Raw genomic sequence first — 16,126 nt, 5'->3', positions numbered from 1 at the left:
GGGCCAAATTGGCTGTCTCAGAATTCTGCACAGTTCAACATCTTACCAGTCGGATGATGAGGGTCAAGTTTAGTGGCATTGATTCTTGGCCAGTAGTAACTGCTGTAACTCGATCATCATCAGGTGATGTAGGTGGACACTGCTTCCAAACTGAATTATGAGCTTTCACCACAGAGACGTCTCACATTTGAGTATGGTCATCAGTGTTACATGTGTTTGTAAACTCCCTTCTGAGACTTAAAGCATCCTTCCAGAATGCTTTATAACAAGCAGCAATACCTATGTGTTACACAAACTGTGGTAAGCTGCTACAAGTCATGCCTGGATCTGCATTGAGCATACCGACAAAGGGAATGATGCCACCAAAAAAATCAATAGATGTCCTTTGTTTGAACATAGACTGAGACATTTTGTTTTCACTGAACACTATGGGTCTCAGAGTACATCTGTGTCTTGATTCAGGTAAATCCCAACTCTAAAAATCAGGAATTCACATCTGAGGAACTATTCGCCTCTTGACAGTGACTCTTCAGAAACAGAAATCTCCCACTCCTACAGCTTTTCTGTGATGCAGGTGCTTAGGCTACAGAAGGTTTTGGGAAAGGAAAAGCAATCAGGAAAAACAAAGTGGCTTATTTATAAACTATCCAGTATTTTTTTCTTCTCAGCTCTCACTTGGTGATGTCTGTGCCATTCGAAACTCAACTTTAACTTGTGAGGAAAATATCCTCAGAGTTCCTTCCAGTTCCTTCCAGTCTCCAAGAATAGCAGGGGAAGAATAGCTGCTATCCAAACTGTTTAAGCTAACCTGGTTGATTTGTATTGAAATGAGGTTGAGTATTGAAAGAAATTGATAAATACACTTGCAGAGCAGATGGGATGATAATATTTTTCCTGCTTTTATAACTTGATCCAGAAAACAGTAGCTTTGCAGGTAACTAGAGGCATTGAGTGGAATGTATAGTGGTTAGGTGGTTAGGGTTTGTGTGGGATTCGAGCTGTCTGGTGATGTACAGGTGCTAGAAAGGAGGTGCCATTTGGCAAGGAGGAATTTTTCTCTACAGCACAAGTTTCTGGTTGCTTAAGGATCCAGTTTTGTCATGTTTCAAGGTTTCTGCCACAGAAGCTATGCCGCATGGTTGTTGTGCTCAGCCATGGGAGCACCCTGGCTTGCCAAGCAGCTACATCAGACAGGCCATTCTGATTTCAGAGATTGTGTGAGTCTCTGAAAGGAAAACAAAACACCAAAAGGCAAAAAGGGGCAGAACTTATGTGTTTGAAATGGCTTTTAGCCGCTGTGTCCCCTCCAGTTCTGTGTACACAGATAGATCTGTGTTACAGTTTCCATTTACAAACAGGTAACTTTAGAATTTGTGAACTTTGCACTTGATTATGCAGTTAGAAAAGTATAAAACTGTCTTGAGAATCTCTTTCAAGTAATAATGGACATCGATCCAAAACCTTTTACTAAGATATTTTGCCCTAAACATACATTTAGGTGAAATGAGTTACTGCAAATGGCTTTTCGTAGCAAGTAAACCTATTGCCTCAGGATAAAATCCAAAATATTATGTAAAGCAGAGAAGATTTGTGTTGCACATAGAGAAAGTCTCATTAATCCTGGGGTTTATAAAAATGGAATAGCTAGTATTAACCAAAAAAAAAGACCATTGGGCTGCTGGTTGGCTGTTTTCTGATAATCTTTCATCTGGGATGTAAACACAGCTCTGTTTTCAACTGTTACTTGGTAGGCATTGAAACAAGCACATCAAATAACACCTAAACTTAACTGGAGTCGGCTGGGTTATTGCACCAGGGCAAAAAGACAAAAAAAACTCTCACACAAATAGTAAATGTACAAAACTGAGCTTCACAGAGCAGGGGCTTTGTTTCAGAGGGAACATGGTTACAAACGGGAGGTGGAAGGGGACCAGCCCAAGGGCAGCTCTGCGGTTTCTGTTAAGCAACCTCAGCCTTCCTGCACTTGTTTCCACGTCTCCCTGACACACTCTGCTCCAGCTCCTCGCATGAGAAACCTTTTCTAGAAAGAGCTTGAGATGTGGACAGTTTTTTATCTGAAAGGATGGGGCTGGTGGGGGCAGCACGATCCTCAGGCCGCTGGTCACATGCAGCAGATGCCACGCTCGCCTCTCCAGGCTCCAGCCACTGCAGCCTGCTTTCAGGGAACAAAACCCAAAGGCCTTTGCAAAAGTCAGCACATTTTTTAAGGTTTGATCTAGAAGCAAATTTGATTTCTACTCTCTGAATGCTAGTTTTGCATTTAGCCTTCTCTTATGTCACTGTGTTGGATGATTTTTTTCAGATGGGCCATGAAGCAGCTACTGCCTCTAGGTTGTCACCTTTTAGTGCAGCACTTGCTTCTGCCTCAGCCTCTTCTGCCGTTTTCTTCTTTCATCCATTTGAACTGCTTGAGCCAGATTGCATTTATTTTTTTGTCTCAGAAAATGTCCCCACAAAGCTGAAGTTTCTTCCTGAGCAGTTGCTTTGTTAGCTGACCTGTAATTAGTTGCTGAAGCACACTTTGCTCCTGTTGTGTGCCTTTTTGCAGCAAGGGGCTACACAGTGGGGGATCTGCAGCATCTACAGCAAGTCCTGCTATCGCTGCTGACATTGCCTTTACTCTTTCTCTTCTCTAGAGGTATGTGAAAACAGCAATACGATGGGCCAGGCACTGCAGTACATCCGGCATGGCTGCATGTCATCCCTTTTGAGCTAGAAGGAGATATTAATCCTGCTGCCTTCTTGGATAAATTATTAACTCTTAAACTACATCCAGCCTTCTGTCCTGCTTACTTCCTTACTTGAGAAAAAATTAGACCTGCAACCATTTCAGTTGATTTTTCAAACTGTTTTTCACATTGTTACCCCAACCCACTGGTTTAAAGTTGCTTTTTGATGGAAGCTGTCTGAGATCTTTTGGATGACAGCGGGAAAAAAAGATTTGGACCACAACCACTTAAACCAAGAAAATCAGCCTGAAGTATCCCAAATGTGGTAGGATTCAGCACCTTTCCATTTATAAACTGTAATCGCGCTGCACGAGACGCTCAGATTCCTGGGAGATGTTCCTGGTCTCGGTTTCAGCGCCGGCCCGTATCAGATGTTAAAGAAGCTGGAGGCTTGTTGATGTCACCAGGCCAATTTAGTTTTAGTGCTCTCACTCGTGGAAGGCTGTCCCTGCCCAGGCTGGCTCTCCTGTGCTTGCTTCTTCCCCCAGGCCTGTTTCACTTGGAACCACCACAGAAGCAGTGCTTTTATTCCAGTTAAAGAGCTTTAGGTATTTTTCTTTGTCATTTTGGGGAGCTACTGTGTGATTTGTTCTAAGATAATGCACATTATTGTGTTTCTGTTGCAAAGCAGCTCCCCAGATGGTGCAAATTAGAGGTAGTTCCTCTGGCTCCAGTGGCCCTTTGCTGATTCACATCGGCTGAACATCTGCTCCTGCGATTAGAACATAAACTAAGGGCTCCCCCATGACTGTGAGCACTGAGCTCTGACAGGCCTCTTCAGATTTATGACCTGAGGTTCAAAGCTCTCTCTGAGGTGGTACACGAGCTGACCTCTCATCGCTCTCATTGTGCTTTCATGTCACTTCATGTTTTATAGCGCCTCCACTTCGCTGTCGCTTTTACTTTGCGGTGGTGACGTTTTCTGCAGCTCAGCATAGATACATTCAGGTTTTGATGTTGCATTTAGATCACAACATTTGAAGACAAATTTGTAGCTTATGAAATGACCATTGCCCAAAAAATTTCTTGGTGCTGGAATTGATCACCAAACCCATCAATAGCCGCCAGTATCCCCAGGAAGGACGGGAACTGGCCAGTTGGGGAGCTGTGTGTTGTCCCAGCTGAGGTACCTTTCCAACAGAACCAGTTGCTGATGAGGAAACTGCATTTGAGGTGAAATGTGAGGAAATGGTTAATGAAATGAGCCGTTTCAGGGTTCTCTGAAGGATTCAGGGACTTACTGAAGCCCCTAGAACAAAGTCACCTTCTGGTAGCACTGCTGACAGTAAGGGAGTGACAGGAAGCATTTGTGTGGCAGCTGCTTGTTTTGGGTGAATTCTGTAATGTTTCTAGAAGGAAAGGAAAGCTTCACTTGGTTCTAGTGCTGTAGATTCTGTCCCACTTGCCCTCATATCCTCAGTTCCATGGGTTTCCCAATGGAAGGATGAGCCTTGGAGCAGCCTTGTAAAAATTAACACACACTTGGGCCTCTAAAGGGCTGGGACGAAGTGTTAGTTACCAGGGGTTTCACATCGTACATGCAAACACCAACAGGATCACAAAGTGAGAGACATTTACAGCAGCATCCAGAATTTAAGCTGTCTTATTTCTGGCTGCCAGTGAGCAGTTTAGCATTTAAAATGGCATCAAATCCAAGATGCATCTTTTACGCAACCAAAATGTAAATGTCCAGATGCAGATTCCTATTGTCAGGGTTGTGTTCCAGGCTAATTTTGCAAGGAGACTCGAACACAGAAATGAATAAGGAATTGTAAAAGGCTGAAGGGTTGATAGGGAGTGGAAATACCCTCAGTAGGCACATCTCTTTGTTATGCTGTAATGAAGAAAATAAGTACTTGTGAGCAGCAGCACTAACGAGGCCCATTCTCGGAAGCATTTCTGACTGAGCTCTCCTTCATTTTCTAATGCTGATAAAGGGGAATATTTCTGTTTCAGCTTTTCTTTTGAGGAGGAATAATGGCCACATAATTTTCCTGAAATGTGGAGCATTGCAGTAGCTTTGGGAGCTCTGTGCCTCTGTCAGATCACTTAGATCAACCCTTTCTTCTAATGCTCATTACTTCTTTTTATATTAAAGCCTCCTTCAAGTTATGAACTGGTATTCAGGGCCCTTAGAAGTCACTACCAACTTAATGGGAAAGGAAATAAAATCACATTAATAGCGATTCTAGTTTAGGAACACACAATTCTAATCTAATAAACTCTGGAGTAAACGTCATCCTTTGTCCGTGGTGGTAGTGGGAGCCTGTGAGACTGCTGGGATGGGATTTTGTGGTGTTCCTGCAGGAGAATAATGCTGCTGGAATGGAGAGGGGAGCGGCTGTGGGTGATGCTGTGGAGGACTGAAGTGAGACTGGGAGAAGGGCAGCTGGATCCTGGATGCTGTAACAACCCCCAGGATTTTTGGCAGTACAATACATTTGAGGAGGTTGTGAGTGACTCTCTCCCACAACCTAGGAAAGAGAAAAGTGATCCCAAGCTGGCTTGCACTCCCATCTGGTGCACAGAGATGTCACAACAGACTTACCTGCCTAAGGATTTACTCTTGAGCCACAGATGATGGTGTACATTTCACTCTGATGGTAAAAATAAATAGCAAAAGGACAGGGAGAAAGAGAGAGAGGAGGGAAAGGGAAAACTGCCTGTAGCCAGCCAGGAAGAGAAGAGGATCCTCAGCTGAGCTACCTCCCCATGGCTCCTCTTGAGCACAGTGCGTGTTCCCCCACAGAACCTTTCCAGAGGAGTGAGGTGGTTTTTGTTGAGATCCCACTCAATCCACTGTAGAGTGCTCCTGCTTATGATGCTCTTAGCACACTTTAGCCAGGAGCATGTGTTGCAGACACAGAAAGATGTTCCAAACCTCTCAATTGATCTCGGAGTTACCATCAGGAAATAGCCCCATGGATTCACTGGCTTCACAGTCAACTGTCTTACCAAGATTTTGCCAGAGTTATGTTCAATTCTCATTCACTTCACAAGATGTTTCCAATAAACATCAGGGTTGTTGTTTTGCTAACCACAGCTCTTTATTCGTCTTAAGCTACCCATGATGATGAAAATCCCTGTTCCTTCTATAGAGCAGATTGTAGGGGGAGATTCCCATGAGATATAAACACCGTTTTTAATCCTCTCAGCATTTACGTGCTGTAAATCAATCAGAACCCTGTGAAGGAAGCACGAGAAACGTCATACAATGGGCTGTACATTTCACTGACATCACTCACATCCCCAGTGTGGTTGTATCACAGCTGCTGGGGCTGGTAACAGCCAGTCCTCCAGAGCCAAAGAGTACAGAGGGAGGCTCTGTGGCAGTGATGTAAATAATTGCATACAGAGGGTATGAAATTTGGGCAGCCAGGCCCTGTTCTTCCTTCCTTTTCCTCTCTGGTGGCACAGTCAGCCCCAGAGGGTTGGAAATACTGCAAAAGGATGAGATGGTCCAAAAAAAAGGAGAAGTTGGGGTCCAGCAGCTGTGTATCCATAGTCCCTCCTTCTCAGTGAGGTGCTCCTTCAGTGTGGGATCCTGTTTGTGTTCATCAGCTCAACCATTTTAGCAGAGGGGCTACAAGTACTTGTTTAACTGTTGGCCACCTAGAAACAGTTTGTCATTTTTAATCAAAGACTGAGGGACAGATGACTAAAATAATAGGAGTTAAGTTTTCAGCAGAGAAATCTTTCAACTAATTTTTCCAAAATGATTTGTCTTTAGAGAAATCTTCTGGTAATTAAACTCCCCCGATTTAATTCCATAGAGATTCAAGTTGCATTGGAATATTTACTTCTTAAGTGACTGAAACCAGTGTTTCTTTGACTGAAACCAGTGTTTCTTTGCTCAGATAAATGCAATATTGAAGCAAATTCATTTCTCTTTCTTTGACATACTTCATTGAGGAAGCAGCAGCTTGCACATCCCTCAGCATTATGAAACTCCTGTTCCACAAAATGCTGTACCTTTGAAACATTTCTCTTCATATGAAATGCAAACAAAGATGGATTTAACCCAAAGGACAAAAAATTCAATGTAACAATGGGTCACTCTCAGATTTGTAAAGAATATCTGAGAACAAGTCTCATCAGTGTTGTAATGAGGCACATTTTGGCTGAAAAGGTGACGTACAAGATTTTTAGCTGTGTAGCTTAAAGCTGTCAGGCCAGAGTAAGTTCTGAAGCTCACGTTGCCACCCTTTGAATTCCCATCGGGTGGCTGTTCCTCGGCTGCAGTTTGTGTTCTGCACCACACGATGTCTCAGCGCTGAGACGCTGCTGCGGGGTTTACAGTGTCCCGCAGCTGAGCTCAAGGTTTTCTAGTCCGTGGCTTGGGTTTTCCTTAACTCTTGACGAGAACTTTTTAATAGAACACGAGAAAGACGAGTAGATACAAATGCGTCCCTTAGCGTAGGCTAGATGTTGTTTTGAATGGTCAAGGAACCAAATGACTCATTGGAAACTCTGAAGCTTGAAAAAGGAAAGGCCCAATGTATGGCCCCTGGTAAGCAGCTGACAGCTAGGAAATAGTAATGATGTCTTCCTGTGTGGGTGAAATGGAAAAATCACAGAATCACAGAATCAAGGTCTGGAAGGGACCTGGAAAGCTCATCCAGTGCAACCCCCTGCCAGAGCAGCACCACCTAGAGCAGGGCACACAGGAACTCATCCAGCTGCGTTTGAATGTCCTCAGAGAAGGAGACTCCACAGTCCATCTGGGCAGCCCCTGCCAGTGCTCCCTCACCTCAACAGGGAAGAAATTCCTCCTTGTGTTTCTTTGGAACCTCTCCTGTTCCAGCTTGTGCCCATTGCCCCTTGTCCTATCATTGGCCATCACTGAGCACAGCCTGGCTCCATCCTCCTCACACCCACCTTGATGGATTTGTAAACATGAATGAGCTCACCCCTCAGTCTCCTCTTCTCCAAGCTACACAGCCCCAGCTCCCTCAGCCTTTCATCACAAGGGAGATGCTCCACTCCATCATCTCTGTGTCCCTGTGCTGAACTCTCTCCAGCAGCTCCCTGTCCTTCTCGAACTGAGGGGCCCAGACCTGGACACAATTTGACTAATTTCCCCATTTGATTTCAACAGAATGTTAGGTGGTTTTGATTATTGATGTCCAGGAAAACTGCTGTTTAGAGTTCCTATAAGGACTCACTTATTTGCATAACATTTTCCCTAAGGCTGCAGTTTCTTTGGGGCCCAATGTTACTATGAAATAGTTGCCACAATAGTATGTCACAGGTTCAGAGAGAACACGTTACATATGCGAGCACAAGCAGGAATGCTTGCCCACACCAAACCTTTATTTCCAAATAAGAGAAGGCTTCTTATCACACTGTTATCCCCAGAGGGGAATGCAAAAACCACTCCAGAACTGATGGCTGGAACATGATTTTTTTGTTGCTTTGTGTCTCTGCAAACAGTATGTTTGCCCTGAGAACTTTTCTCCTCTATTCTCCTTTTCTCTCTCCTTTTCCATTGTGTTTCTGTAGCTTACTTTCCCTGGCTTCCCCTCCTGCTTAACTCAGATACTTTTTCTGCAGCAGACTATTTCTTATTTGACCGTTTTAGATAAAACAGCATCATTTAAGCTGGATTTGTATGTAAATCACTGAGGAGCACATACACATGCACCTACAGCTCAGGTGTATTGAACCTCACACTGTACATCCCCGAGGAAGAGAAAACCACATGAATTTAGGGAAGAGCCATTGCATCGTGCTGTGATCTGTGACACAGCACCCAGCAGTGGAGGGCTGGGCTGAGGAGGCTCACCTTGTTTTCTCATGTCCTGGTGAAGCTTTATACAGAATACCTTTGGTTCTGGTTTGTATCCAAACAACAGGAGGGATTTGCACACAAACGTGTGATGCTCCTAAACTCAAACAGAACCCTTCAGAATTACGGATGGGTGAAGCAAAGGTTGAGAGACTCACATTCTTTAGTGAGGAATGTGACTACTTTAGATAAAGTAACTGGACACTATTGATTAAGGCAGGGTTATCCTTTAACAGCCAAGCATGGTTGTAAGAAGGATTAGCCTTTGCTTGGGTCGATGAAACTGTGCTGCAGTTCCCAACTAGATTTGCTGAGAAGAAAGAATACAGATGGCTCAGGTTTCAGAGCTAGATGGTTTATTTAAGCTCACAAAATTACTTATTGTAGCAGATATTCCATGGGATTTGGGCTACTTAGAGCTGTAAGGTAATGTCTAGAAACTCATTGGGCAGAATGTGAAACACAGAACAAAATGTGATCTTTGCACCAAAGAAAGCACATTGTAAGGCTAAGAGGGAGCAGATGAATAAATATGGGGAGAACAAGGAAATCATAAAAGAACAGGCATCAAAAGATATGGGCCAAGGCCTCATCGTAACAGCCCAGCAGCTGTTGTTAGGACTTTCGCATACATCGTGGGAAAGGAGTGCTTTAAGGAAGCATCTGAAAGGAAGCAATGAAAGGGGTTTGTAAATGTGTTCAGGTAATTCCAAGCATAAGGAGTGGTGTGAGAGCAAACAGAAAAGTCTCAATGAAAGTCTAATAAAAAGAGCACGAAAGCTGGCATTGCCATTTTGATAACTGGAGAGGGACGAGGCAAGAGAGAAAGCTCTGCTGGGCTCATACCTGAGTGTAAGTGTGTAGCTGGGGAGGTGATGGAGGGTGAGGGGAGGTGGCCCTCGATGGCAGCCCAGTTTAGGGCCAGATGTGGTCCAGCTCCATTGCAAACAGCTCATAGAGGGGTGGGAGTGCCACAAGAACATTTAGCACAGCTGAAGAACAGCATATTGGGGAAGGGCAACACAAGCTAATGCAGTTCGTTAAAACTACCTGTGCTCCACATCAGATGTGCTGGGACTTGTTACTGCTTTATGGACTGATATCTGCCAATGGTACCTGCAGTCTGGCATGTGTTTGCCAGCGGGGCCTCCACCCTCTACATACTCAATCAGAGGCTCATGTCATCTGGCCCCTGTGATCTAACAAGATGGATGTCCAGAGTCCTTCTGCCTGTGCTCAACAGGAATACTTGAGCTAATTATGAGTGGAAGTAGCAGCACAGGACTCAGCACAGGTCATTTACTTTGGGAAGAAAGCCTGCTTTAAGCAGTTTCACATTCAGACAGCATTTCAAAGTATGTCTTCGTAGGCAGTAGGCTTAGAACTTGTTTGATAGGTGCAAGTTTTCCCTTTGATTGTTTCAGTTAAGTCGTCAGAGATGGCAACAGATACTTGGAGTAACTTGCCCAGCTCTGCATCACTCAGTCCTGAAGAAGCCTCATCCTGCACTCCTGACACACTACACGTCCCTTTGGTTCTGCAGAGTATTCCCAGGAAGGAGATCTCTCTCCTGAGCAAAGAAGGAGGGGCTGTTACTACCCAAATTTGCAAAAGTTTCTTATGCTGCACCACACATTTTATAAAATAGCACATGAGCCCAGTGGAGCTGTGTTCAGTGAGCTCCCTGACAGCTATCTCAGACCTCAGAAAGGTCCTCACCATGCCATGGCACGGGAATCTCACCAATGGATGGCCCAAAGGACAGTTCCCTGTGCCCTGGATTTGCCAGCTTTTAATTGCCACATCCAGATGTGTCCCAGCAGATAATCCTGAGAGGGCTCAGGATACAGCATGCCTCAGGTCCCCCAGAGCCTCTCCTCTGTCTCACAGTCTCAGATAGGTACCATTTATTTCTTCATAGATGACTTCTGGGTCAGCAGAAATGAGCAGGTACAGCAAACTGTGTGTAAGGAACAGGAGCAGACACTGGAGGCCGAGTACACCTCAGGCACAGCACAGTTGGATGCCTCTCCACGGACTGTGGCTGCATGAGATGGCAGTTTGCATCAACAGCAAATGCAAGGAACGGGGGGATCTGGGGAGGATTTATTAGGAACACTAATTAAAGATGTTGCCAAACCTGACACAATGCAAATAGCTGGGGAGGGAGGGGGCAGGCAAACTCTTAAAGGCCTTTCATGCCTTGCAGTCTTTTGAACCCCAAGGCTTTAGTTCCCCTGCCAAGGGGAGCAGCTCTGTCCATATGCTGATCTCTCACCTCAAAGCACCCCATCCCCTTCAAAAATATCAACATTCTTTTAGGGAGTAGCCCAAATCAGTTCTAAAGAACAGAATCAACCCAGACTCAGATTACAACACTATGGACTGTACTCTTAGCACAAGCAGATTGCCACTTCTGCTCTGAAACATAAAGCCACTTCTGCTCTCTGTGTATCATTCAGCCCAGCAGCCAAAGGCTCTGAGCAGGATGAAGCTGTAAAATGCCTTTGTGACTTCCTTGCTGTCGATTTCACCCTGTAACATGGGTTTCTATATCCTCTATCTCCTCATCCTAAAGAAGCCCCCCAGTACACTGTTTACTCATGCAGTATGGATAAAGCCCAGCTAGCTCCAGGAGCAGGGGAGCTCATTAAGTCTGGGCTCTGTAGATTTATGTCCTCTTGCAGGCTCTCCTGCAGCTAAAATGCACCGTTGGTCTCCTGGGGGATTAGTCTTTTGTACCTTATCAGCCTGGCCTTCACAGGGAGCACCAGCCTGCTCACTTTTCTCTATCTCACTGATGTTTTCTAATTAAACTTTCAAGCATGTAATTCCTTTGAGAACCTGCACCTCTGTCCAGCTTGACTGATATTTGTTTTAAAGCTCAAGAATTATTCACAAAGGTGAATAATTCACCAAGTGGTCTTCCTGGGCAGACAAAACGGGCTCAGCTTCCTCTCCTTAGGAAACCAAGCTCTTAGATAAAAACACTTTTTGAACATTTGCCATTCTGTAAAGTGAATGGAACAGTGTTTATTTCTTTCCCTGGAAGCACAATGTGGAAGGTTTTATTAAAGTCAGAGTATCATTGAATCTAACCTGATAGCCTGGACAAGAGGCTGTGTACCTCAAAGCTTATCCCCTTTTTTACCTGTATGAGCTGGTTTATTATGCTACTTTATTTATCCTTTCAGAACTTGATTTTTGTCTAATTAGAGACCTTTCTGCTCCCTTGCTAGGGGTCTCAGGGAGTATTTCTCCCTGGGGAAGTCCTGAGGCCAGCGAAGGAGATTCAGATTTCTAACAGACACATGATGAAACTAGTGGGGGAATTCCACACGTAACCTGCACATGCAAATGTTTGTAAATGTACTGATCTGAAACACCACATTTTTTAACACTGACTTGTTGGGTTTAGAAAAGTAACATTCCTATTGTTGCAGACCTGTAAAACTCTTTTTTGGGAGGAGGGAACAGAAGATGATATTTTGTACTGAGCCTAAATCATCAGTCCAGGAAAAGACGAGTCTAAATTCTTGCTCCCCTTCCAGAACTGGAGCCTGAGTGTGACTCAGCATTTAGCCCACGGTACTGTCAGTATTAATAACAGCTTCTGGTGAGAAACCTTCCTGTGTTTACTATTTCAGCACATTCACCTGATGATTTTTCTGTCTTTGAATAATATATGCATGAGACAACAGGGTATGTCTGGCTGCTCTTCTTGCTGCTTCACCCTTCTCCAACTCGAAAATCCTGCCTGTTTATTAGTAAGACCTCAATGTACATTTCTGACGTGAATTACTTGGCAGGATCGCTTTGTCACAGGAGAAGGGCTCAGGAGCTGACCCTTGCCACCGCTTTTCCAGAGTGTGTAGCTGGGAAGGTCATTTTGCCAAGGGACTGTTGAGGCATAGAGTGGTTCAATTACTTGCTCGTGGTCAAAGATTGTGGTAGACATAGAGGAAAGAAAAATAATCCACCTGCCTAAGCAACTAGAGCATCCTGCCTCTGCACACAGTGCTCGAGAAGGCAGAAATCACTGGGCTGGATTTTCTGGGACCGTATAACCAATAATTAGATGGTCTCATTTCTCTTGCTTTTAAAAGAGCAGGCTCTGTTAGCTTTGTAGCCTCGGGGTTTAAACTGTTTTCACGGTTGACATAGCTCAGTCTTCTAGTTATCAGTCCTTTGTTGCTTTAATGGCATTCAGAATTCTAATTCACTCCTTTAACAATCAGGAAATCTGAACAGAAATGTCATTTGGATTTTTTTTCCCCTACAAACTGTAGGAACAGGATTAGCAATCCTGTGCCACTTGGGTCCCGTTTCATCAAACCTAAGTTTATTGGTAACAAAACTTCAAGTGGCTTCAGTACAGGCAGGCCAGGACCCATCATGATGGATAAAAATCACACACAGCCAATCCCCCGCTTCCTGCCCCCTTTATCCCCCACCCCAAAACCATCAGGGATCAGGGCTTGTCTGGACTGGCCCACGGTGGCCTCCAGCACTCTGCTCCTGGCCAAGGGCAGCAGCCCAATGGCACAGAAGCAGAGACCTCAGCACGAGGCCGTAGGGAACAAGAGGCCGCTGGACCTACCCCGACCCACAGCAGGCATCTCGGCTTTGGGGCTCTGTGAGGAACAGATCCCATCTGTTAAAATCTGTTTGCAGTAATCAGGACTGGAATGAAATCATACCTAACAAATGATTCACATTCATAGGTTCTTCTGCACATAACTAAGAGTTTAAGCTCTAACCCATCTACATTTTCACATGAGAAATACATGCACGGAGCATTTATTAGGGAGCAGCATTTTACCTCTCGCTTTTCTCACCGAATTAACAACTTGGCTTGAATACAACAACTCAATTTCAGCATTTCAAGCACTGCTCACCTATTTGGTCTCCACTTGCTAAAATCCAGCAGCTCAGCTCCACTTTTTTTCATCATTCAGCAGTCACACTTCTGAGCTGAGTAACCCCGAGTACACCGTCAGTAACAGAATGCTGCACCGTAGTATCTCAGAAGCATCTGTGGGTACAACTCAGCGTTGCCCAAGTCCTTTATAAATATCTCCTTGTGAGAGTTCTCTGGAATCCAGAACTTTCAGATTTAGTCTGTCCAACAAAATACATCAGTTAACATCCACCAGAGGCCGATGACAGAAATTCTTAGAGTGTTTCTATTTTCTTGAAGAGCATGGAAGTCTCCTTTGATCTGTGGTAGTGTTTGGCAAATGTGGTGAGTCTGTGGAGAGCGTCTGACAAACCTTCTCCCGTGAGAGCACAACAGGGCTGTACGTACCAGTTTCTGTCACTGCAGTACTTGTGCATGTTGAATCTCCTGGTTATGTCCTCAGCGTTGAAAGCTCCGGGCAGATCCTGCTTGTTGGCCAGCACCACCACAGGGACATTCTTTAGAAACTCATTCTTTAAAAGGAGTTCAAATTCTCTCTTGGATTCTTCCAGCCGCCGCTGGTCAGAGCTGTCCACAACATACAGCAGCCCGCCCGTGTTCTCCAGGAAATTACACCAAAGCTCTCTCATTTTCTGTTGCCCTCCGACATCCCAAAACGTCAGTGTAAAATCTCTCTCGGTTTCGATCATATCAACGTTGAAGCCAATTGTTGGAGTCGTTAAAAAAGCGTCGTTAGACTTGAACTTGTACAGCAGGGTAGATTTTCCTGCAGAATCCAGTCCTAACATCAGTATATTGGCTTGCTTGACTTTGGCATGCTTGGCATTCTGGAGGCCCATCTGTGCCGTGCTGCTTTCTAGAAAGCCTTTGCAGGGGGAATTCACCGTCTTCCCTGACGGCAGGGTTTGTCAGTACAAGGTCCTTCTTTAAGCTCCGTGAAATGAAGCACAAAGAGTAAGGAAGAGGAAGGGGAAGAAGCAGCTCTGCTCGATGAAAAGTAAGTAAAGGCTCTGTACAAACACACACTGGCTTTTATCTACTTTGATAATATGCAAACAGTATTTATGAAGGTGTGCTGCTCAGCGCCAAGCCTCTGGGTGGAACAGCTATGAGTAACAAGCCAATTGGTCACGGGCACAAAGGTTACAGTCTTCAACGTGTTTGAACAGTGCTCCACACTTACACGGCCATTTAAGAAATTCCCATGGCAAAACCATGCCCATGGAAGCAGCAGCAGCCTGGTCGTGCTCCCCAACCCACGGCTGACTGCATCTGCTTTGGAGAAGAAGAGAAATACACACAGAGGCAGCAAGGAGGGGAAGCCCTGGGCTTTGTCTGGACTCATCAGTGCCCAGCATGACAAGGTACCTGATTGATCAGCACACCTCACCTCCCAGCAACAAATCAATCACAGGTGTTTCCTCACACGGCACATGGACTTGATCAAACCACAAGAGAACTCTGCTTGAACCGCTGCCTCCAGTCCCACCAGCTACTCCTCCTGCCCTCCCATGCACCCAGCTTTGAGCACACACTCAGAGCTGTAAACTCCATGAGTTATGTTTGTATGAGCAAGTTTATCTGCTCTCTGCATGCTGGAGAGCAAATATAGAGTTGATGATCTGGTCCTTACTGCAGTGAAATAAAAACTGTCCTTCATCATGCTCTGTTCTGCTGTTGGCCTCTGGTCTACAGTCAAGATTCCCTTCAGAAAAGGAACAAGAAGGGGGGAAGTAACTGAGTTTTGGTGGAATGACATTGTTTTTTGCCAGCATTTGAAATAGCAGAATAAAACCCAGGAGATAGAAAGTTTTGTCTGATATTCTTTGCTTCCTGTTGAGCCTGCATTTTCTGAGCAGCTATCAGACATACACTGGGCTGCTCCAATGTGTACCCAATACTGCGATACCCACTTGCCCTTACACCCAGCTGCACTGAGATTAGTTATGACTAGAAAGCCCATCATCAGCAAAAAACTGTACAGGTCTTCTGGCCACAGGAGCTGCTGACTGACAGGGGAATCGCTTTGATAGCCATGACAGGGTTTGCTCTGATATTAGACACGTTGCATAAAACAAACCTCGGATTTGACAGACGAGTTACGATTCGGTTTCTCTGGAAATGTTATCCCAGAACTAACGGGGGGCTGCAAAATTTGACAGGGTCGTACTCGCTCTTGTACACTTGTCGTATTTATAACAGTTGTAGGATTACGTATTAAACCAGGGGAGAAAGCGTCTGTGGTGCTCGTGAAATGACGTGTATGGATGGACGGGGAGATGAGGAGACAGGAGACGATGCAAAACACACAGTTAAAGCAGTCAAACGCATAGCAGCCCCCTGCGAAGCTGCAGACGGTAGCCTCCAGAGGGGGTTATCTCCAGCGAGGGCACAGCCTCCCCGTGTGCGAGCTGCCAGGCAGCAGGTGGATGCTCTGTGCCCTGGCTGTTGCTGCGAGGCACAGGTCGCTCACAGCTTGCTGATCAATAGATTTGCTCCAACTGCATTCGATATTTATCATCTCAACCATTACTTTATTACATCAGACTATCGCTTTAAAGAAGTGATTAAGTAGTATCTGGCTTTTTACAAGCTAATTACACTTCTCTCCAGGACAGCACAGCTGACTTCTACAGACTCCATGGGTTTGCAGTCTTCAACTGTACC

At 45.0% G+C, this 16,126-nt stretch overlaps 1 protein-coding gene across 1 annotated transcript; it reads right to left on the bottom strand.

Moving 5' to 3' along the window:
* Positions 1-13,713: 13,713 nt before the first annotated feature.
* ARL14 (ADP ribosylation factor like GTPase 14) lies at positions 13,714-14,298 on the bottom strand. The gene has a single exon (XM_010206740.2). The coding sequence runs from the start codon at positions 14,296-14,298 to the stop codon at positions 13,714-13,716; it is 585 nt and encodes a 194-aa protein (XP_010205042.1).
* Positions 14,299-16,126: the final 1,828 nt, after the last annotated feature.

This window comes from Colius striatus, chromosome 12 (assembly GCF_028858725.1).
Source record: "Colius striatus isolate bColStr4 chromosome 12, bColStr4.1.hap1, whole genome shotgun sequence".
NCBI classification, from domain to species: Eukaryota; Metazoa; Chordata; class Aves; order Coliiformes; family Coliidae; genus Colius; species Colius striatus.
The sequence above is the reverse complement of the archived record's forward strand: the minus strand, read 5'-3'. Positions and strand labels throughout refer to the sequence as shown.